The following is a 23015-nucleotide window of genomic DNA, read 5'->3' as shown; positions in this document are numbered from 1 at the left end:
GAGAACCCTTCCTGTGTGGGCAGTGCCACTGAGAACCCTTCCTGTGTGTGCAGTGCCATGGAGAACCCTTCCTGTGTGTGCAGTGCCACTGAGAACCCTTCCTGTGTGGGCAGTGCCATGGAGAACCCTTCCTGTGTGGGCAGTGCCACTGAGAACCCTTCACATGACTCAAAGCACAGCAGTGCCCTGACCACGAGGGACTTGTGACACAGACACGCACACGAGTGTGTGTTTTCATGTGTGTGCTGTATCCTGTACCTTGGACACACATCACTACCCTGCTTGGGATAAAATTATTTCTGCTGTTAGCCCACGTCATGGGCTATGGACTGAATTTAAAGAAAACTGCACGCAAGGGGAAAAGCATTCCACGAGCATCCAAATTCAATCCTCCACTGCCAAAGGGGGATCAGCCATCTCTCCTCCTTGTCACACTTACTGACTGGGCAGACGCTGGGCTGGTGTTGACAGTTCCCTTCAAAAACTTGGTTAAACAAATAATCAGAGGACTTGTTAAACCATTTTTTAAAGACTCCACAGAATCTTGCCAGATAGAGATGGCAGCTATGTTTCCTGCTGTCATCAATTAGGAAAAAAAAGTGTCATTACTGAGAGAAAGCCATCACATTAATGGAACATGTGTGCTTAGCTACACCCCTACAAGCCCTAAAAGGAATCGGATCCACCACAGGAGAGAGTGAGCAGGGTGTAGAACTTACTGCAGAAGGAGCATTTTCAAGAAGTCTGAAAGTAAGTTTATGCCTATTTACATGGGGAATCTTTCTCATTAAACAGAATATGACATGACAAATCCAGAATATCCTCAATAGATCTGGAGAAGCATATGTGGAAAAGAAAACTTAGTACTGGTGAGAAAACACTCCCACCTACCTACCTACCCTTGAGAAGAAAAAAAAAAAACAACAGAAAAAAGGGGCTCCTAATGCAGAACTTTGTCCTGTGTTAGAGAAAAGTTCACGGCAACCAGCTGGCATTTTGACAGCAGCAGGACAGCTCTGCAGACGTGAAGACAAGGAGTGTATCCTTTCAGAGAAGGTGTAAATCTATTTAGCACAAGAAAGAGAAATTCCCTTTATGCCACCTCCATGTAGATCTTTAAGCATTATCAAGCCAACTCTGCAGGACAAGGGTGATCCATGTCTTTTCAAGTGCTCATGACAGACAGTTATTGTTGGGTGAAATTCTATCAAGAAGTGTGAAAAGAATAGGGAGGAGGGATTAGAGCACAGTATGGAAGTGTGGAATCCCAAATTCTATTTCCAGTTGTCACAGACTTGTCATGAGTCCCTGAGCTTGTCACTTCGTTTCTCTGGGCCTGTTTCTGTCTCTGCACAGAGGAGATAGTAGTAATTACCTACCTCCGGGGGGTAGGGAAAGGCTTAATGAACTCATGTTTATGAAGTATTCTGTACTAAGCTTTGTCAGCACAGTAGTATTCTACCAATTATTAATGGAATATTGAACATTTTTCCTGTTTTTCTGAAGACAGCTTCAGAAGTTCTTGTCCCACACCCCCATTCCATGGAGTTTCAGTCCTATGACTGGAACCTGAGTCACCTCTGCCAATCAGGATTTTTCACTCCAAACACATCTCCAACAGTCAGAAGCACTATCCAAACAAAAGTCCCTCCAAACCAGAAAGTACTGATTTTGGCACAGTAGTAAGTGCAGGAAAATACACCATCTTGAACACTCTCTTACCTCTATGCTGCTGATCAGTTCTAAATATCGAAGGTCTCGTACCCTGGTAAATGCCTATTGAAAATAACAGAAGAAAAAAGAATAAAAGACATTAGCTTGAAAAGCCAGAAAAATCCAAATACTGTTATGCATGAATCAAGGTGTCTTCATGCAAGCAGGACAGGCAGAACTCTGCTGGGTTTGGGTTTGTGCAGTCCTGAACCTGAAGGGCTCTGACTACAACTGCGTCCGGAGCCGTTGCAGTGAACAAGACAAGGTACAACCCAAACAGCTCAGCACTGACCAGAGCAGCACAGCAGGGACTGGGAGCTGTGCCTGTCAGTCCCCCAAGAAATACAGAGTGGCAATTAAAATATTACATCCTTTTATTCTGGCTATTTGATAGCTTCTCCATTTTGATGTAAGGTGTGATACAGCCAAGGAAATTTCAGGAAAGTATTACAAGGCAGGACACATAATTGATCGTATTGTCAACGCCTGCTGCACACACTTCTGGTTTTTAAACCATTCTGAAAATCCAGCATGAAAGGAACTCAGAGAGAGGAAAGGAAGTAAGAAGATGATAGAAGTACTGCAAGACAGTGTAATATCTCTGCAAATGGAGATAAATGTGCAACTCAAAGTCTCAAGTGGCAAAGTCACGTGCGAGTTGCAGCAGCTCAGCACTTATTCCTGACATGCATCACAAAACAGAAATTTAACTCTTTGGGCTGCACATTCAAGACTTCCAACCAAACTAATGCTTAAGAGGGCAGAGAATATTCTGCTTACATCAGATCGGACTAAGAACTATGAGAGCCTTTAAAGTCAAGAAGCTGCTTTTGTTCGAATTAATCCGCTCTAATTCTAAGAGGGCACTACTTTAGAATTCCAAGGAGGCACTCAAAACTTCTTTTTAAGAGTATGTATTTGCATAAAGCCATCCATGAAACTGGAATTATTCTGATGCCTACACTTAAGAAAAAAAAAGTATTTAATTTCCTTTTAAAAAAATCCGTTATTAAAAGATTCCTATCATTACAGGCCATTCACGGTGTATTTTTAGTGTTCTGTCTTTCATACAATATTCATGACACTGAACTCAGTTTGCCCTCTCTTATTTGAGCAGAGGTGGTGAAAGAAAATAGGGAACTATTTTATGCCATAGAAAACTTAATTCTTCAGTCTATGCCCATTCATAGACCACTCCCCAAAGCAAGGCATGCCAGGCAGAAAAGGACTGAAATGATGCCTTCCCATCACCACTGCCTTCACAGAACCTTAATGGGTAGATAACAAAGAATGAGAAATCTCTGAACATGTACTGAGGTTATATTAAATATTTAGGGGGGAAAAAAAGGGCAAGTTTATAGCACGGGGGATGGTGGGGGGACAAAGCCAGCTGAGCATCCTCTGCTGCCACCCGGTGGGCACTGCTGAACGGCTTCCAGTTCTGCTTCCCTAAATTCATTAACGCATTTTCCAGTTGAAACCATTTTCTTTGCATCGAACACTTTGATCTAGAACACGGCATTTATCCAGAAAGATACATTAGATTTCAGTTTAGAACGTCATCTCAACATCCTGAGTATATAACAAACCCGTTTGTGGAACAACAAACACACTAGAAACAAGCAAGACAGTGACCCAGGAACACCTCTTGTATTCCAGTCATAAAACATACATTATACACACACACAGATATAAATATCTAAATGTAAAACCCAAGCTTTCTACTAAATGAGTAAATAACTGCTTTACCTTTTTAGCAGTTTCAAACTCCAGCCCTTCCAAGGCTTCCATGGCCAGCTCTCTCCAGTCAGCATCAGTCACTCCTAAACATGCAATTTGATAGGCTTCTTGAAACATTTTTCGTTCCAGATATTGATACATGGGTGCAGACTGAGGATTGCCAAGGAAAAAACATGTATTAGAAAGCATAATACTGGGATATATTAGTGAAATTCTCTACATACATTGGGAAAAAAAAGATATATTCTAACCACAACCATTACAAGCTGCCCAGAGAATAAACATCTGGGTTCTGTATACAGACAGAACAGCATTCTGGGGTGATTATTATCATATTTAGACAAGCTGGGTTAATTACATTAGAAACCCATCCATGTTGAAATCTTCAGTTCCTTGCATTCTAGAAAGTAGTTAAGAATGTGAACTCTTCAGGGCACTGGACATGCTAAATATGATGTAGACTGTGCTTTTTCAATACTGTGGAAGCAGAGCAAAGGAGGAGCAGTGTACTCTCAAAGGCCAACAGCATGCATAAGTGGCACCACTGCCTGGTGTGATGCATCCCTGGAAACATCCAGACACACAGGAAGAGGCTCCATGGGGAAGTAACCCTTCTGCACCAACACTGATGACAAAGCTGTTCTACCAAGACTGTGACTAATAAGCCCAGAAGATGCCCTAAAAGGAATTTAAAAGGGGAACTGCCAACTGCTGCATGGTGACACACACACAGATGGATGTGGGTCTGCTGGCACAGTCTGACCCTCTGAGGGAATGGGGGGCACTGCAGCACCACTACCTTAACCTGTGTCTGCAACCACAGCAGAATGTTACTGATTTTTATGTTATTTTTATCAACACTCTTTGGTACTCCCTCCCTCCAAAAGCACATCTTTGGAAAAGCTGCCTCTGTGACACTGCACAGTGTTTCTGTGGCACCTTGGTATTCTACAGTGTGCCAAAGGCAGACAGGAGTGTTCCAGGCCTGGTGCTCCTGTGGCTGCCCAGCACTCCAGATAAGAGCCTTGGTAAGGACCTGCACAGGGCCTCAGGGGACAGAGGAGTCTGTAACACACCTTTCACCAGCCAGTACAAGACAGGGCATTCTGCCTCCTGCACTGACCCTGCAAATCCTGCCCACACTTGGGTGCATCAAGTCACAATCTTTTTTCTCTGTTTTGTCTTTTGGATTGTTTCAGACCCTTCCATTGCTTCTCATGACACAGAAAACAGCATTTTATGGAAGGCAATCCATAAATTTAGAATACAGACTACTCATGTACCATACATTCAGACTAAAATATACAGTTTAAACATTGCCTAAACACATCTTGATGAAGCAACAGTAAGACAGTATTTGATGTACTTATAAGAAAAATGAAATTACAATTGGAGAAAAGTTACACAGAAAGAATACAGCAAAAATACTCAAGGAGGTAAGGCCTGCACTAAATGAGATTATGTGCATTAGCAAGTAGAAAGGGAGAATCAGAAACAACAATTATCAACAGCAAAAAGCAAGTTAGCTTAATTAATGCTGAAGAAACAAAAATAAAATAGATCACACAATACAACTTAAATAACAATGAATAAAGTGTGAACTGCAATCATTTTAGTAATGGAATACAAGTAAATCTCAGAAAAGCTTCTTCACTTGCTAAAGATTCATGTTTATGAGATATAAAGCAACACTTAATGAGATTAAAGGATTACCTGCGGAACTTCAACAGCTGACATAGAGAAAGCATGAAGGCAGAAGATCTTGGAGCCATTGTAACCCACAACAAAGCCTTGCAGTTTTTGCTGGTGGACAGGGAAGTTACTAGCTTTGATATTGAGGTATCCTCCTCCAGAAAAGCAAAGCATATCCTCACACTGTGTATTCCAGGCCACGCTGTTAGCATTGGGTTCCTAGTGAGCAAAACAACTCAGGATTACAACAGATCCAATCATATCTTTCCTAAGAAATACACCTCCTTCAGATAGAATGTTTGACCTAAGACAGCCTGGTGCATATACACACTGATTATTTCCATTTTTAATATCCTACAGCCTAGTATATTCCTAAACAGATTCACAGGGATGTATTTTATATTTTAATACACAGCTGTAATTGTCTTGCCTTTAAGGTGGATTTACTAATGACCTCTACTATCAAACTGTAGAACATAAAACCAAATTCCACAATAATGGAATCTGCTAGTTAGCAGATTTAATTGATCATTTCTGTGCCCATTACACAAAGGAAGTTACAGACCCTATCTTTGCAGCACTCCATGCTTGCGATCCAGTGTGCTCTGAAAACATTTAAGCAACATTAATGAGTGACTGCTAAACTGCCAATGAAGGGAGCATTATCATGATTCCTTTTATAGCCTAGGAATACACGACAAACAAAGATGTTTAGACTTTAATTCTGTTCATACGAATGATAAAACCAAAATGTTCATTTACTGTAATGCTTCAGAGGGAAAGAAGAGAGAGCTCTAAATTAAACTGAAAAGGTCACATGTCCCAGTGCTTTTTATTCAGCTGTTGCTCACATACATATCCTGTCTTCTCATTCCCTCTCTACCACCTCTGAAAGGGTGGTTTTGATAAACAGATCACAGTCAAATCCTACAACATGTGACTAATAGTTTAAATGACAGTTACACGAATTTCTGCACAGCAACACTTTGGGGACGTTCTGTGCTTGGAATTACTTCCTGCCCTCCTGCCCCACCTTTAAAAAAACCCAACAGCTTTTAATTTTTACCTGAAACAACAACTCTTTGGTATGGATGTCATACACGAGGCAGGTGTCGTTCTCATCCACCACAGCCAGCTTTTTGCGCGAGGCGCTCATGTCCAGGCAGCGCACGGCCGTGGATTGCTTCAGCAGCACGATGGGGAATGGGTTATCCACAAAGATCTTCAGGATCTACACAGGTGGGAAACAAAGTCACTCCACCCGCTTTTGTCCCCAAAACTAGAAACAGCGTAACAGGAACAAATTTTGGTGCTGTTTAAAGTGGGCAATCGCAAGTTTTTTCAGAGACAAACTGTGAGCTGAGATTAAGTAAATTCCAGTTTGAGGTCTCTTGAGCAGACTGGCTGCCACAACATGCTCTAGGTTGCAAGTCTATACAAATAAATCAGATGCTACACACCTGGATTCTTAATGCTCCACTAGTTAAACAGTTACATTAATACAGGAACATATAACAGATACACACAGGATCTCAACTTCCTCTCTATCAGTTCCTCAGAGCTCCAGTTTGACCTTTCCAGCTGCCACCCAGCGTGTGAAGCAGACAGCACTTTCACCTGAGAACACCCACACCCTCCCAAGTGTTCAGGAGAGCTGTACACACCCCCAACACCCACCACAGGCAAACTTGCTCTCAGTTCAACAAGAATGCAATTTTTGTCAGTTCATCCTAACAACTCACAGACTTTAGACAAAACGAAACATATTTGTATTAATTTTACTGTCACAGAATATGAAAGACAGAAGTAATTAATTTTTAATCCCAAGATAAGAGTCTGTCAAAATTCTAGGTTGTAAAACAGCCTGCTGCTCTTAACATCTCCCCCTAGGAGCACAGAACAGATTTTATTTGCAGTGAAAAGACACATACCAGACATGATGTGTTACCTGACCATTCTTTAGGCCAACTAAGAGCCCTTCTCTTCCTGGGGGTCCTCCAATTACTTTAATGTAACGAATAAGAGATTCCATCAACCATTCTCGTTCTTTAACACCACTAAATGAGAGGCACTGCAATCTCTTCTCCTAAGGACACAGTAAGATACAAAATACAGCCTGGAGGTGAAGATGAAATCCATATCTGATGTCCTACATTTATACCTATACTAGCAGATGTGCCTACTTTTACATATAAAAATCATACAGTCAAATAGTCAATTTAACGGGGTCTTTAAGGTTTTCCAATGCTATGAACAAACAAAACCAAACACTCCCCATCTTTTTCTAGTAGTTCTCTCCCACCAAAAAGTTCCCTTGGATTCTGTGTTAATTTATCAAGTTCACTACACAGACAGTTTTACTGAACCAGAGGCACCTGAGCTGTGCCACAGCAACTGCCCAGCAGCATGTCAGTGCTGCACAGCACAAAAGCACTGCCTTGGAAAAGCTGGAACAGATCCCATGGGACAGTCATGTCCTGCCAGCCATTGGGACAGCTGTGTTCAACTCTGAACACACCCCAGGACTACTCTAGCTTTTAAGGCACATACCTGGCATAAAATAATGTGATCTGAACACACCACCAGCAAGTTACATTCAAATTTCTTTACAATCTTTTTCTTCACCCGATAGTGCATATCTGCAGAGTCATCCGAGTACAGCTCATAAATCAGGATTTTCTCTGGCATCTGGATGGCTAATCTGTTTTTGTAGATTGCAATTTTTTTCACAAGCTCTCTGCCTTTTATTCTAACTAGAAAGAAAAAACACCAAAACAATTCAGTATAAGCTGACACAAAAATAAGAGATACAGAGATCAGAAAACTGACTAACACATTAAAACTGAATCTCTCTAAAGCACCTTTAACATTCAAAGCACATTCTTGCTCAGATATGTTTGTTGTTCTGCATCTATGTAATCTACTATCCCCGTCATAGTTTATCACCCTCTATGATTTGTCAACAGCACATTCTGGAGCAGTACTTTGATTCCTTGCCATAAAAAGCCAGCACATACGAAGAAACAAAATCAGCTGAAACTCTTCTGGCTACAAGTAAGGAAAAAGAAAGTTAAATATGATGTATTTTTATCTCATTTTCAGAGATTAAAACCTTATCTTCAGAGCCCCTGTCCCTCCCAATGCCTCCTCCAATCCCCACATCTTTCATTAAGCTTGTCAGTGCTGAGCCTCCACAGCCCAGGTTCAGACTCACCTCCTGCAAACTGTGCTCTGCAGTTTGACTGCCAAAGTAACAAAAGTCTGTCAGATACATGCACAGTATATTCCAAGCGTTCTGATGGATATTAATTAAAACCCAAACCAAACTGAGCAAAGCTTTGGCCTGCCTGGAATTACCTTTTTGTTCCGTGATGAGGTGCTGGACAATGACGTCAGTCATGCTGTCCCTGTAGGCGTAGCGATCCTTGTAGAGCCCATGGACTGTGCTGAAAATCAGCTGGTAGAAGGAGATTGTGCCATCCTGGCATCCTACTGCCTGAACGCAGGAAGAGAATAATTTTAGCTAATTGGTACATGGAGATGAGAATTGGCAAAGTGTGTGGTATTTATAGGAGCACCACGTCCCTTTCCCTGCATAATGTATAGACAGATACCAGTTACAGCTGACTCGTGCTTAACCATGGTAAAAGTGCAAGGCAGAATGAGGACTGATCTCATCAGACACCACAGAGACCACCATGCTGGGTGGGGGGGCTTAGGTTTACTTGGCTGGTTTTTGGTTAGATTTTTTGGGGGGTGGGAGGTGTTTATTTTTAAATTTACTTTGATTCTCTTCTCTCTTGTACAGGACTCAGAGTGCAGCATTTCAGGCTGACAGTTGCCCTGTAGGCATTTTCTTCCCATCATGGAATTAGATTTGGTCAGTCCAGAAGTTATTAGCTGACATTTTTAATTCTTTTTCCCTTCTCTTTTTTAATCAAAATGCAGTGAAAGCAGGTGTTATGCTCCTTACATCCTTCTTACAGCCCAGGTTTCACTTCTGCAGGATATTTGTAATTCCAGTGGCAGTTCTAGGACCTCCCTAGACACTGCTCAGGTTCTGCTGCCCCAGTAAGAATGGCTAAACTAAGCAACTGAGTTTGAAATGTATGGTCTTACCTCAGGTGACCTGTGGAAACGTCAGAGAAATGTCCCTACTCACCACATAGTTGGAGTCTGGTTTAACTCTGCAGGCCCACACCCAGCTGTTCTGCTCCCCCAGGGTGCCCAGGCGCACGCCGTCCTTCGTGAAGAGAGAAACCTGCCTGTCCGACCCTCCCAGCAGCAGATACTCCCCTTTGGTAAAGTAGCTGACACAGCACGGATCAAAACTGAGCTCTCTGTCCTTCCCAATCTACAAGGCAAAATAAAAGCATCAAAAACATTAACAAAAGGACCATTTCATATTTTCTGAAGGCAACAAGTGCCATCACTGATACCATTTGTCTCATCTATGCACAGCTTTTCAACACCCAGAACCACTGGCTACCTTAAGATTCCCAAAGGCAGTTCTAAAATATGTCCAAGAATCCTTCCAATCACAAACCAGTCTGCTCAGAATGCAACAACTCACAAAAGCCCTTTAACCACTGAAAAAAATACAAAGATGTTCTCTCCAGACCAGTGAACCACGTCACAGAAGTCAGCAAAGCTGTAAGGGCTTTAATACAAGAATTGCAAGACAGCAGCTGAGCTGCCACAGGAGAAACAAGGGCTGAAGGAGAAATGGTTAAAAAAAAGGGAGACTCATAAAAGGCTAGGAAAACAGAAGACATTTAATGTAACTAATAAGGCAACAGCATACAAACACTTTGAATGTAGGACACAAAACAGAATCAGAAATACCCTGCTACTCCTGAACAAACTCTCTTAAGACATACCTGCTTGCCACTCAGGTGGTAAAAGGAAAGTTTCTGACCCCAGTCTGCCACGGCTAAAATGTCATTGCGTTCATCTCTACAGAAAAAAAAAAAAGTAGTAATTCTACAGCAATTTATCAATAAATTTCCTAGAGCAACAGAACCAAGTAGTAGGACAGCAGAATTTACTGCAAGCTACTTGTTAAAAGCCACAAACTGAAAGGACAGCAGATACCCCTTGTAACTGAAAACTGTGGAAGACAACTTGGGGACACAAAAGAAAAACCAGTCTCCTCTAGAGGAATAACTCAAAGTTTGAGGCATCACTTCACCAGGGGCTGTGGGAGCAGTGGAGGGAGTGGTCCCTTGACACATGAAGCCCCTGGGCCCATGTTCTGATTTAGCTACAGGAGTACAAGGCCACTGTCACGTCCAAGTCTACAGAGCTGAGCAAGGGGGAAATGCAATTATCAGTGTAATGTGTTCATGTGAGACCAGCAGCAGGCTGAGGAAAGGCTTCAGGTCCAAATTTAACTCTGGTACTCTGACATGATCTGTTCAGCTTGGAGCAAAGCAGGAGAGTCACCTCCACAGTTCCTTGCCTAGGAAGGGCGATGGTAACCTGAATGTTCTGCTGCAGATAATATCTCTAGCCAGGATCTGAACATAAAAAAATCAGACAAAATACCCTAATGACAAAGCCAAGTGTTAGCAAGCCCCCTCCCTCTGGTCAGTGTGTGACACTTGCACCTGGGGAGTAGCACACACCTATCTCATGATGAACACAGGCCAGCAGAACAAACTGGGGCTATGCAGGTAACTATTAATCTAGAACCTCCTAATTTTTGAATATCTGAGGTTGTACCCTGCATAATACTCTGCCCTTGGTCCTTCCTGTAAAGTGCTGTTCTAGGTAACAGAGGTACATACGTTCCTTTGAAGTTTCACTCACAAGTTGAAAGGGGCCTCCTGTTCCTCGTGGTCTTTCTTCTCTGGCTGACTATCCTGCCTACTGCCAGGCCTGGATTCCAGTACTGGGATCTCCTCTAAATAGCTGCAAACTGACTCCTCCTCTTCTTCATCTACTCTACTCCAAAAATTCTGCCACCTACTGCAATAGCAATTGTTTGTTCACATATTTGAGAGAATATTCTCTCTGAATTGAAGTGAAAAAATAGTTCCTCTATCTCCCCTCAATTCAAACAGAACCCACCCCCACACACCCCCAAAACCCCATCAATTAAATCAGTAAAAAAGACAAAAGAAATGTGTCTGCAGATCTGATGATGCTGCATCTCAAATCCTGGGGTCAGCTTTGGGTTCCTCACTGTAAGAAAGACATTGAGGGGCTGGAGCATGTTGAGGGAAGGGAACAGAGCTGGGGAAGGGTCTGGAGCACCAAGAGCAGCTGAGGGAGCTGGGGGGGCTCAGCCTGGAGAAAAGGAGGCTCAGGGGGGACCTTCTGGCTCTGCAACCCCCTGACAGGAGGGGGGAACCAGGGAGGGCTGGGCTCTGCTCCCAGGGAACAAGGGACAGGATGAGTGGAAATGGCCTCAAGCTGTGCCAGGGGAGGGTCAGGTTGAATATCAAGGAGATTTCTTCCCTGAAAGGATGGTCAGAAATTGGCACAGCTGCCCAGGGCAGCGATGGAGTCCCCATCCCTGAAGGGATTTAAAAGCCATGTGGATGTGGCACCTGGGAACATGGGTCAGTGGTGGCCTTGGCAGTGCTGGGGGAATGGCTGGGGGATGATCTCGGAGGGCTTTCCAACCTAAACAATCCCACGTCTACAATCTAAGTGAAACTTGTTCCCAGCTTCTCCACTCAATTAAAGACTGGCAGCAAAGCCAAAACCCCAACATACGATCACTTCAAAAAGGTAACGTACATGGCATGTGCCATCAAGGATAAAAGTCAAGCTTTTCTGCAGTCAATGAGCCACAGATTATCTATTCAGCATGAAAAAAAAAAAGGAAGGATGAAATTATTTACCTGGAAGGATTCCAACAAATTGACCATATTGGAGAGGAGGAACCCCCTGGACGTTCTATTTTCACTTTCTCATCACCATTTTTGTTCCTTATGCTGACAATGCCGTTGAACATCCCCAAAGCAAGGTACTGGCCATCATTTGTCCAGCTGAGAAAACACACACATATTGAAGAGTAAACTACCACAAACAAGCAGCAGGAAGGTAGGATGGTACAGCACACTCACACAGGGATGGTACATTCAAATATATTTCTAAGAGGGAGTTCTGAGAGGTAGCCAGTAAATCTACAGTTTGTTTATGCATCTAAATCCACATTTATGGCAACAGCGTGCACTGCATTGAGAACATTTTATCATGTACACAGAAATAAAAAAATAAATTAAAGCTATCATCTGCTTGCAACACTTGTAACATGTGCTAAGTCACAGATCCATTTTGGGGATGGCAGTGTTGGCAGCACACCAGAATGCTTTAAAAACCACATTTAGAACATGATCAGATAGAACTGCCTGGTGTGGGACAGAGGGGGCCTGGGGTCTAACCTGTTCTCTGTTGGACAGAGTACTGGATAGATGGATAACTTCAATTAATGAACCCTTGCTTCAGGTTGCCCCCAACAGTAGTACTTCCTTCAACTGAAAACACCAACAGCACAAAGCATGAACAACTTTACAAACAAAAACTGCAATTATTTTTCCTCTAATTTAATTCTATTGTTATTGTACAAGACGGAAAAACAGAGGGACAGAGAAACTAAGACACTTGCTCGAGACCAGAACACCTCTCTGATGCTTTCAGAAGAATTTGGTTATAAACAGAACAAAATAAAACCCAAAAATTTTGCTATTGAAAAAGAAGGGGGAAAAAACAGGTTTTTTTAAGCTTGCATCTTATTTGGAATGGTTTGTATTGAAACTAACTTAAATGACTTAAGGTAATCCTTAAAACTTACCTACAGCAGGTGATCCTGCAGCTTGTTTTATGTTTAGAGACTGACTTCTGTTCAGGAGACCACAAGCCTTGATGAAAACAAACAAGAAGCCAATGACAAATAAGCATGAGCCAGAGTTCAGACTGGAAACTAATACTGTCAGAGAACTTGGCTGGGACTCCAAAGGCATCAAAGTTTTGTTCACTGCTAGAAGGACACTTAAATATATATTATTTATCAGTAAATGGGAAAAAAATCCATCTAAATAACAGAGGGTGTCTTTGCAAAAAATTCCAGTAATAACAGAGCAGCAGGTTTCATCCTGTGGCCCCTCACTACACTGTCCTTTCCCACTGAGATTAAGTGATTTAAATCAGTATCCAACATCACTGAGCCTTAGATAGCTTTGTGTCACATCTCTTCTGCAGACACAGAGCTGTACCTATCTGTGGCTAGCTTAGCTATCAACTGTAATGGAATTCACTGGCTCAATGGAAAAGTTCAAGGGAAAAGACATACCAAAATCCCCAGACGAGCAGGATGCCAGCTGATGAGTGAGAGGATTGTATGAAACGCACTGGATAGAGTCATTATGCCTAGAATGAAGTTAAAATCAGATTTCAATAAATCATTCTTAAATGCCCCTTTTCTGACTTTCAGCAAGAGAGCTGAAAGCTTTACCAGATGCCAAAATAACTGGATTGGTTTGTAGTACATCAAGTTAATCTGCTATTACTGTAAAGTAAATCCGTAATAAACCTTACAAAAACTGTCTCTAAGTGGCAGGATACAGTGTATTTCATCAAGATTAGCTAAAACTGCAGAGCAAGAGTGGTTTGTGAAATATGACTAAATGTTGTATCCAAATTCTAAACCAAGTGTGCTCATGCAGGCTCCAGGCAGTGACCAGCTCGTGCAAACCAATTCGGGATAAATGTGCAGCCCAAAGCAGAACGTGAGCTGTCACTTCAGAGGGCTGATATAAACACAGAGCCTGGAGATTGAATATACCAAAAGTACCAAATCCATCTTTAATTTGATCTTTGAACCAGAATTATGGTATATTATACAAGAACGGTCACATTGTGTTTCATTTTATTCTGACCTATTCTGAGTTTCCCCAGTTCTCTATCAGCCCTCTGAACTCAGAGATTTATTTCGACTCTCCACCCACTTTTATCCCCTTAATTGCTTTCCTGCCTCATTCAGATACTTCAACTGTTCTTTTCCTCCTCCCTCCCCTACCACCCTTGGCATTTCCTCTGACCTTCATGAACTTTCTCCCAAGTCTAACAGCTCGAGCTCTTTGAGAGCAGCAGTGCATAATCAAAATTGGCTTTTGAAGCACAGAACTGAATGGCATCACTTACGTGTACTTCAGAATTCCTTCTAACTTTGAAGTCCAAATTATCACACTTTTATCAGCAGAGCCAGATGCGAAACGCTTGCCTAGGAATTGGAGATCATTTAAATCCCACACGTACAAAAATCACTTTCACTCCCGATACTCAATCAAAGAGAGAGCAAGAAGTTCTTGAACTTGACAAGGCTCAAGTAATAAAGGGGCTGACACTGAGTGCCTGGATGTGTCATGTGGAACTCCAGTGGCTGTACTGCACCGTTCCCACAGCCCTGGGAGCAACCCGGCCTTGCAGTGCTGCCAGCCCAAGGTGCAGATTCATGGCAACAGTGACAAGGAAAATGGGTACATTGTCACAGGAACACCCATCACTCAGACAGCAGCAGCTGCAGGAAGCCCCCTGAGCCCATAGAGTCCCACAGAATGAGAGTCAGAGACCATGACAGAACTGGAAGCAGAGGGGGGTCTGCAGTGAGCAGGTAACGTGTGAAGGATCAGATCAGAAAGCTCCAGGATAGAACAACTATGGGGAAAAAGGGTGAGTAGCAGAAAGAGGGATCTCTGGGGCAAACCTTCTCCTCACATTACACACGAATATACACTTAACCAGTACTAAACTTAAACTGAAGTCGAAGGAGCAGTGGGATCCCAGCTCTTGGACTCCCAAGTGACCTTACAGGCAGCACCTTGTATAGCAGACCAAACCCTCCACTGAGGAACAAATCCCAGCACTTGCTAAAGAATGAACCCCAGCACTCCCATGCTGTGACCGTTTTCAATGGGCAGTAACAAACAGGAGAGATGCACTTCACAAACCAGACTAACAAAGCCCCAAAGTGATATTTACCATCTTTGGCATAAGCCACACAGTACACAGTGTCCTTATGTCCTTTCAAAGGCTGAATTAGGGTTCCATCAGAAGTATCATACACCTGTTTAAATGGGGAGAAAAAAACCAAACCAAACATACAAACAGAAGAACTTATACGAAAAATCTTCCAGTGAATCACAGAACCACAAACTGGTTTGGAGGGGAAGGGACCTTGAAGCTCATCCTGTTCCACCCCCATGTCATGGGCAGGGTCACCTTCCACTAGATCATGTTACTCCCAGCCCTGTCCAACCTGGCCTTGAACGCTTCTAGGGTAAGGACTGTGAATTTAAAATTACTGAGGGACAACAAATTATGCACTTCCTTTTGTGCCTGCTTTTTGCATAGCACACAGTTCATGCAAGACAAAATGTTGTCAAGCATAGAAGCAGCTTTCTATAACATGATACTTCTTGGGAGGAAAGAAGAATCAGTACTAGAAAATTACACACAAAAAAGAGATTTCCCACCAGCTCATTTGGCAGCTTGTTTTATGTCTTACTGTTTTTTTATCTTTTATTTTCATCCTTTACATCTTGTTGTTAAACATCTTCTCCACATTAGATGTTTAAAGGTAATAAATTACTGCAAAGGAGCATCACTAAATGCACCATTCTGTGAGCACTGAAAATAACTCCTGCTGTCCTGCAGTGCTGAACTCTACAATCACCCCTCCCTGCAGCTCCTACACCTGCCCCACCTGAAAGCTTTGCAGGACCTGGGAGCAGCAGCTCCAGGGTCCCACAAACAGCTCGAGCTGAAGGTTCCCACAACACTGGGACATGGATTTGAGTCTCTTCCCTTCCCACAGAGATTTTAGTGAAACTTGTACCAGCACAGCCCCTGCACTCCGTGCTCTGTGCCAGGCCTGGGGGCAGGTTCATGGATTTCAAACCTCGGGCGAGGCACGAGAGGATGAGATGATGCAAATAACTTAAATCTTATTACTTTTGGAAATAGAGCTTAAAATTTGGTAAGAAATATTAAAAAGCTTCAAATCACTTTAGAGTCGGCCTGCATTAATATGTATGTGGCTGTGAGGCTGGGCTGGCAGAGATAAGGGGATTTCGGATAGGTTATATTCATAAGTTAACGTGGAAGAAATCACGTTCATACAGCTGTAGAGGAGAGAGGACAGGAAGGTTTCCCTACCAGCAGCCTGTTTCCAGCAGCAACTATAAGCTGGGTCCCATCCGGCTTGAACGCGAGGTCGTAAATACTGAGGGGAAACAAACCAACCAAAAACCCCGTCTTAGGAGGCAGAAAACACACTCCGTGAGCGTCAGAGGTGCCACACAGCCGAGACTGGTAAAGGCACGGTGAGGGTGGGTCTGACTCCCGAATGAACCTCCGGGACCGCCCCCGCGCTGCCGCCCCGCAAACCGGGTGTCCCCGGGGCCGCTCACCACTGCTCGGCCCTGTCGCGCCAGGTGAGCGCGGCCCGCATGGCCGGGCCCGCACCGCGCTCAGGGCCCGGGCCCGCAGCGCCCTCACGGCCCCGCAGCCCGGGCTCGCAGCGCGCCGGGCGCCACGGGCAACGCGTCTGCGCGCGGGGGCCGCCAGCGCGACAGGGGGCGCTGCCGGGGGGCGCGCGCGCCGGCCAAGCCGCGGGACGTCACGTGACCGAAGGGCCGAGGGGTGTCACGTGACCGGGCCACGGAGCGTCACGTGACCGGGGCGCGGGAAATGGTGGCGGCGGGAGCGGCGGGCGGGTAACGGCGGGACGGGTCGGGAGCGGGGACGGGGCGAGGGCGAGCTGGCTCCCGGGACTGTGTGGGGCTCTGGGTTCGGGCCCAGGCTTGCTCCGCCGCCCCCGGGCCCCCCCCGGAGCAGGACCTCATCCGGGCTCTCCTTCCCCTGCAGGCCCCGCGGCCCGGCGGAGCCCAGCGCCGTTCCCCGCGGGTGGCAGCGGGTGAGCAGCCGCAGGCGGACGGGCAGGACGGCCGGGAGGATCGACGTGTGCTTTGTCAGGTGAGGCCGGGGGGCGTAGCTCTGTGTGGCCTTTCTTGGCCGAGCCACACAAATGCGCCCCAACAACTGTTTCTGTCCTTATTTGGGTTTTTTTTTTAATGTACTATGAGTTTTTCAGCAAAAAGCAAGAGAATGAACAAGTCACTAATTTACTTTCCTTTCCTACCGCAGCCCTGAAGGGAAGAAGCTGAGGTCGAAACGAGCACTTTTGGAGTATTTTCAGAAAACTGGGGAGACAACACTGAAAGCAGCAGATTTTGATTTCACAGCTCCTCGGGGAAGCACACGCTCGGGGGTGAGGGGATGCAGCACAAGAGCTGCGAGGACTGACCTGGAGAAGGACGATTGTCATAGCCAAGTGCAGGAGCTCTGTGCACAGAATGGGTCCAGGGTTGGAACTGAGAACATCCACACTGGGAATGGACACCTGGAAGATGTTACATCCGCTTTGGAAAGCACAGATTTGGTCATGGATAGCACAGACCCAGAGAAGGGTTTGAAAACAAAAAGGAAGGGGGCAGGTGGGAAAAGTGTCCAGAGTAGAAAACCTGCAAAGAGCTCAGAAAGGAGGAACCAAGGCAACCCCCAGAGCAAGAGGCAGAGAAGAGTCTGTAGCACACGGCAGATCGAGTGTGTTCAGAACAAGAGGTTCTGTAGACAGACAGACAGGAGTGGGGCTGACAGTCAGGGTGTGGGTGATCCGAGTGCTGAGGAGAAATCCCACGGACTGGAGACAGGGAAAGAGCCAGATGGGGAGCCTGTGGGTAAGCAGGATGTTAAATCCAACACCGAGGCGGATGCTGAGCCGTGGGACAGGACAAGCTGCACAACTGTCAGAGGGGCACCAGGTACATGTGTGTGTGAGCAGAATGTGACCCCAGCCCTCACCTTCTGCCAGCGTGTCCTGACTGTTTGAGCCAGGTGTTCTGTTTTGGGTTGACCTCCTCTAACATTGAAAACTGTCTCATTTCTTTATCCAACAGCATTTAACTTAATGCAGATCTAGTCACACCTGGGACTTTCTGTTCCAAACTCTTGAGCTCTACAGTGTGAGACCTGCAGGGGATCTAGGGCATGTGTGTGTTCTGTGCATGACAAAAACTTCTTCTGTTTCCATCACAGCATAAAGTGGTGTGTGAAACATGACAGCAAAATACTTGGTTCTTCTTCCTAATGCTGAGGTTTTATTTCTTTACAGAAGAGTCTGTCCCACGAACACAAGTGGAGAGAAGGAAGACAAGTCCATATTTTTCCAGTAAATACAGCAAAGAAGGTATTGTATTCTTTAGGGAAATGTATTTTTTTATGGGGGAGGGATAGGATGGCTCAGGGTCAAGTGATGTTTTGGCAAATGCCTTGCAGTTTGAGGCTGGCAGCCTTGGCTCTGGCTGCAGCTGTGCCTGAGGGGACACAGTCCCCTGCAGCCTTGGAAAGGCTGTGTGGGAACTGCCATGGCTCCATCCACACACAGTGGCCCCACAAAGATCAATCTGCTCCGAAGATCTTAATTTTTCTTTTTTAACTAAATAGGTAAATCCATCCTTTCCTGACCAATAAATATTTCTGTGTTGCCTCTGTACAGCCCCCAACCCACCCAGAAGGAAAGCCCTCAGAAAATGGACCCCTCCACGTTCTCCTTTCAATCTGGTCCAAGAAACGCTCTTCCATGATCCATGGAAGCTTCTCATTGCCACCATATTTCTCAATAAAACTTCAGGTAAGTGGAGTAGCAGGAGCTGGTGTTGTGTGAATGTTGGGAGGTGTTGCAGGGATAAAACTGATGCCAGTTCTAATGTCATTAATGAAAGAATAGTTGTATATTAACTCACATCAGTGTGAAACAATCTTTAGTTGGTAACCCTTGCCTTGGAAAAGCTCACTTAAGAAAGCACTTGGATAATGCAGAAGGAGAATTCCTGGCCCAGCCTTCTGCTCACAGGCTTCTTTCACCAGGAAAAATGGCAATTCCAGTGCTCTGGGAGTTCCTGAAGAAGTACCCTTCTCCTGAGGTAGCCAGGGCTGCAGACTGGAAAGAGATGTCGGAGCTGCTCAAACCTCTCGGCCTCTACGAACTCAGAGCCAAAACCATCATCAGGTTCTCGGGTGGGTTTTCCTGATACCTGGAATGGTCTCTGTTACGCTGGCAAAAGGCAAACGGGTTCAATCCAAGTGCTGCTCTGTGGCCTCTCCTCTGTTTGGCAGTTTGGTGACCTAGTGGGTTATTTTGTGCATCATTTGGGCTCTGTTAGTGTCACACAGGCTGAGCTGCTGATCCCAGTCTGAACGGGGAGGGAAGTGCCAGCCAGGGGGAGTTGTGCAGGAGACCAGGAGATTTCCTGGAGTAGAGGAGACCCAACACCCGCAGCACTGCTGCTGTGTTTGCAGCACGGGGATAGGATGGCTCTGCTCAGGGTTGCTCTGGTGTCCTGCAGAAGGCCCTTCCAGTGGAATTTCTCTGTGATTCTAATATTTTCTAAACTCAGAACCTGCAGAGGAATACTTTGTTCTGAGGAGAGAGAGGTGACGGAAACTCTCCTATGGTGAATTGTTGAAAAAGTGCTTAAGATGTACCTGTGGGGATTCATGGCCTGCATTCACCAGGAAACACCTAAAACTTGGCGTTTTCATTTGAAATGTCCCAAAGTGGAGCCGTGTTCCACTGGCACAGAAGGAGAGGTGCTCCCTGTGCCTGGTGCAGGTGAGGGGGTGCCCGAGGGCTGTGCCCTGCCTTGCAGGTGAGTACCTGAGCAAGCGGTGGCGGTACCCGATCGAGCTGCACGGCATCGGCAAGTACGGCAACGACTCCTACAGGATCTTCTGCGTCAACGAGTGGAAGGAGGTGGGTGCTGCAGCCAGGGCAGGGCCGGGCTCGTGTCCACCGACCCCTGGGAACAGGAAACCAACACTCACGGTGTTGCAGTGATGAGGTGTTTTGAAAGGAGGTGTTTTAGAACTTCCCCTGTGTTCCAGGTGCAGCCACAGGACCACAAGTTGAACGTGTACCACGCGTGGCTGTGGGAGAACCGGGAGAGGCTGAGCCTGGACTGAGCCTAGCCGAGCTGGGAGTGTCCCGGCCCCTCCACCTTTCCTCGAGTGTCCTCACGTTCTTGGTGTAGATATTTGTGTGATGTCCTGGCTCAGGTCATCGCTGTGATGACAAGTGTTTGATCTCTATTTTTTTAATAAAGGTGTCCCTGGTTGTAGTGCCTGTCCCTTCCTGCAGTGCAGATCTGTGTCCTATGCGTGCAGCCGCGTCCCCGTGCCCGCCATCGCCGCCCCCGGAGCCGGCTCCGATCTCGGGCTGCTGGGTACGAGCAGAGGGCTCGAGGGGAAGCAGGACCGGGGACAGGAGACGCTGCTCCGCGGACCGGCCCCGGCGCTTCCCCAGGTGCTGCCTGGGGCCAGCTCCGCGACGGGCCCGGGGGGCACCGACCCCCGCTCCGGCCGGGACAGATACAGCCCCTCGGGGCCGTCACAGCCCCCGCCCTCGCTGCTCCCTGTGCCCGGGCAGCAGCAGAACCAGGGCATCGAACCCCGGGGCTGGGCCGCTTGCTTTGGGTGTGTTGAGCCGGCGACAGCAGCGCTCCAGCCTCTGTGGCGGCGGTGAGAGAGGGCCCGGAGCGGAGCTGCCGCCGGACCGGGACCGCGATCGGGACCGGGGACCGCCGCACCGCCAGGGGGCGCCTCTCCGGCTCGACTGGCGGAAGCAGGGCCCGGGCGCTGCCTGATGGAAGTGACGTCAGCAGGTCCTGGCAGCCTCGTACCGAGAACGTCGTTCGGGCCACAGGCGGGAAGCACCGATCTGCTCTTTTGGGGCGTCCCCTCCGGACAGAGCCTGCCCGGTTCCAACTCTCCGTGGCGATCCAGGCCCCGCCGGTGCCCGCTCCGCGCGGTCTTGGCGCCTCACGCAGCTGCCAGGACCTCCCGCGTATCCCATAAGCCGCTGCGCGTGGGGCTCCTCCCTCTCTCGGCGGGGCCCGCGGCGGACGCGCCATCGGCACCGGTGAGTGCGGGTCGGGCATCCGCGGCCATCCGGGGCCGGTCGGGACCATCCGAGGCCAGCCGCGCCCAGCCGGGACCCAGCCGGCCCGGGGCTTACGGCACGGACCGGCCGCCCCCTCCCCTTCCCTCCGCTTCACCTTTCCCCGGGGCGCGGGAACCGGTCCCCGCAGGGCCGGGACTGTGCCTGCCTGAGGCCTGACCCGAGGCCCTGCCCGGGCGGCGGGGCGCCCTCGGCGCTCGGTCACGGGCCCGGCCGAGCCTTCGGACCGGGCCCGGCGCGTTCGGCGCCAGCGGGTGTCGGTCGCTGTTCTCCACGAGCAGCCCTCGCCCGTCCGGCTTCGGTGCGCGGCGCCGGGCTCCAGGCAGGGCCATCGGGGGGGACGATGACACCGCGACACCTCCCAGGATCGCATCTGGAGAGCTCCCAGTGCTCTGCCAGCTTCGGAGGCGGGAGGCAGAGCCACAGCAGATGAAGACCCATTCCCTCGCCGGCCCGGCGTGGCCCGCGAGGGAAGACAGTCTGCGACACGCGCTGCACGGGGGGCCGCGCCGCGCCCGGCCGCGCCCCCCGCTCACCCCGCTCTGTGTCCCGCAGCCACCATGCCTGCCCTCAGGCCTCTCGTGAAACCCAAGATCGTCAAGAAGAGGACCAAGAAGTTCATCCGGCACCAGTCCGACCGCTATGTCAAGATCAAGGTGAGCAGTCGGTGCCGGTCCCCGAGAACTCCGGGGGTGCCTTTGGGAAGGCGGTGAAGGGAAGCGCAGCAGGGCGGCAGCAGCCGGGGCAGTAAGGGCCTGTGGGGCCACTCTTGGCTGGAACCAGTGCCTCAGGGCAGGCAAGGGTGTTAGCCCTCGGGCAGGGGTGTCCAGGCTGAGCTCGTTGTGTAACTCATCTGTGCGTTTCTGCAGCGCAACTGGCGCAAACCGAGGGGCATCGACAACAGAGTGCGCCGGCGCTTCAAGGGGCAGATCCTGATGCCCAACATTGGCTACGGCAGCAATAAGAAGACGAAGCACATGCTGCCCACAGGCTTCAGAAAGTTCCTGGTCCACAATGTCAAAGAGCTGGAAGTGCTGATGATGAGTAACAAGTGAGTGTGTGGGGCCTGTGTGCTCCCACCTGGGAGAGGCAGAGCAGTCGGGGTGACACAAGGGAGGTTGTTGCTTTCAAGAGCACAGATGCCATCGTGGTTTCCTCAGTTCTGCTGGTGTGGGTGCACAGAGGGGCCTTAGGGCTGGAAAACTCATACCCCTGGTAAAAATAGACATAGCAATGGTGAACAGGGCTGTGATATGTCACTGGTGACTATGGCCAGAACTGGGGCTCCGGGTCAGACCTGGGACTGAGTCTGCTTCTGTTGTTGCTTTCACTACAAAGCAATAAGAGCAGTAACCAACACCATTAACAGCTGTCTGGGACTCAGTCATTCGCAAGAAGGGCTGAGCTGTTCTGTGGCGGAGCTTCTGCTTCAGGCCAGGCAGGTCAGGTTCGGTGAAGGGGTGGAAGTTGGGTGGTTCAGTTCCCGTGCATCGATGCCCCTGTGCTTGGCTGCATCCGAGCAGTGCCAGCGGGATGTCTCTGGGGGGCTTTGCTGTGGTGGGACAGAACCAGAGGGCTTTGCCTTGGCTCTCAGCTCTGCTGGAGCTGAACCTGACATGCCATCTGTCTCCAACAGGTCGTACTGTGCAGAGATAGCCCACAATGTGTCCTCCAAGAACAGGAAGGTGATCGTGGAGAGAGCAGCACAGCTTGCCATCAAGATCACCAACCCCAACGCCAGACTGCGCAGCGAGGAGAACGAGTAACCAGGCTCTGCAGCCCAGGTGTATTTAATAAAATGTCAGTCCAACTCGGGTGCTGTTTTGCGTGGGCAGAGCAGGGG

General features: G+C 47.6%; 3 protein-coding genes and 1 non-coding gene across 6 annotated transcripts in view; 3 read left to right on the top strand and 1 right to left on the bottom strand.

The window, feature by feature from the left end:
* Positions 1-16653, bottom strand: part of IFT122 (intraflagellar transport 122) — a 31841-nt gene extending 15188 nt beyond the window's left edge. For 2 of the 3 annotated variants that reach the window (XM_027702612.1, XM_027702613.1), the window contains exons 1-17: positions 16566-16653; positions 16312-16378; positions 15136-15220; positions 14299-14377; positions 13448-13524; positions 12950-13016; positions 11997-12143; positions 10957-11115; positions 10026-10101; positions 9308-9499; positions 8503-8641; positions 7696-7898; positions 7094-7231; positions 6212-6376; positions 5167-5364; positions 3463-3603; positions 1723-1776 (exon numbers count right to left, since the gene is read on the bottom strand). In XM_027702612.1, coding sequence (XP_027558413.1) covers positions 1723-1776; positions 3463-3603; positions 5167-5364; positions 6212-6376; positions 7094-7231; positions 7696-7898; positions 8503-8641; positions 9308-9499; positions 10026-10101; positions 10957-11115; positions 11997-12143; positions 12950-13016; positions 13448-13524; positions 14299-14377; positions 15136-15220; positions 16312-16378; positions 16566-16606 — 2028 coding nt within the window. In that variant the 5' untranslated portion in view covers positions 16607-16653. The remainder of the gene's footprint in view (positions 1-1722; positions 1777-3462; positions 3604-5166; positions 5365-6211; positions 6377-7093; positions 7232-7695; positions 7899-8502; positions 8642-9307; positions 9500-10025; positions 10102-10956; positions 11116-11996; positions 12144-12949; positions 13017-13447; positions 13525-14298; positions 14378-15135; positions 15221-16311; positions 16379-16565) is intronic. The other variant, XM_027702614.1, reaches the window with a different exon arrangement.
* A 191-nt stretch (positions 16654-16844) lies between these two features.
* Positions 16845-20337, top strand: MBD4 (methyl-CpG binding domain 4, DNA glycosylase). The gene is made up of 8 exons (XM_027702652.1): positions 16845-16871; positions 17023-17130; positions 17302-17978; positions 18329-18403; positions 18713-18847; positions 19084-19233; positions 19866-19969; positions 20101-20337. The coding sequence occupies exons 1-8, from the start codon at positions 16846-16848 to the stop codon at positions 20176-20178; spliced, it is 1353 nt and encodes a 450-aa protein (XP_027558453.1). The 5' UTR covers position 16845; the 3' UTR covers positions 20179-20337.
* Positions 20338-20873: 536 nt separating this feature from the next.
* Positions 20874-22985, top strand: RPL32 (ribosomal protein L32). The gene is made up of 4 exons (XM_027702654.1): positions 20874-21133; positions 21728-21828; positions 22042-22223; positions 22809-22985. The coding sequence occupies exons 2-4, from the start codon at positions 21733-21735 to the stop codon at positions 22936-22938; spliced, it is 408 nt and encodes a 135-aa protein (XP_027558455.1). The 5' UTR covers positions 20874-21133; positions 21728-21732; the 3' UTR covers positions 22939-22985.
* On the top strand, positions 21528-21663 carry LOC113976965. Its single transcript, XR_003537235.1, has one exon. It is a non-coding gene; the product is annotated as a small nucleolar RNA SNORA7 (small nucleolar RNA).
* Positions 22986-23015: the final 30 nt, after the last annotated feature.

The sequence above is a fragment of the Neopelma chrysocephalum genome, unplaced genomic scaffold (genome assembly GCF_003984885.1).
Source record: "Neopelma chrysocephalum unplaced genomic scaffold, ASM398488v2 Primary Assembly neopelma1_189, whole genome shotgun sequence".
Taxonomy (NCBI): Eukaryota; Metazoa; Chordata; class Aves; order Passeriformes; family Pipridae; genus Neopelma; species Neopelma chrysocephalum.
Note: the sequence above shows the minus strand (reverse complement) of the source record. Positions and strands in the feature narration are given on the sequence as shown.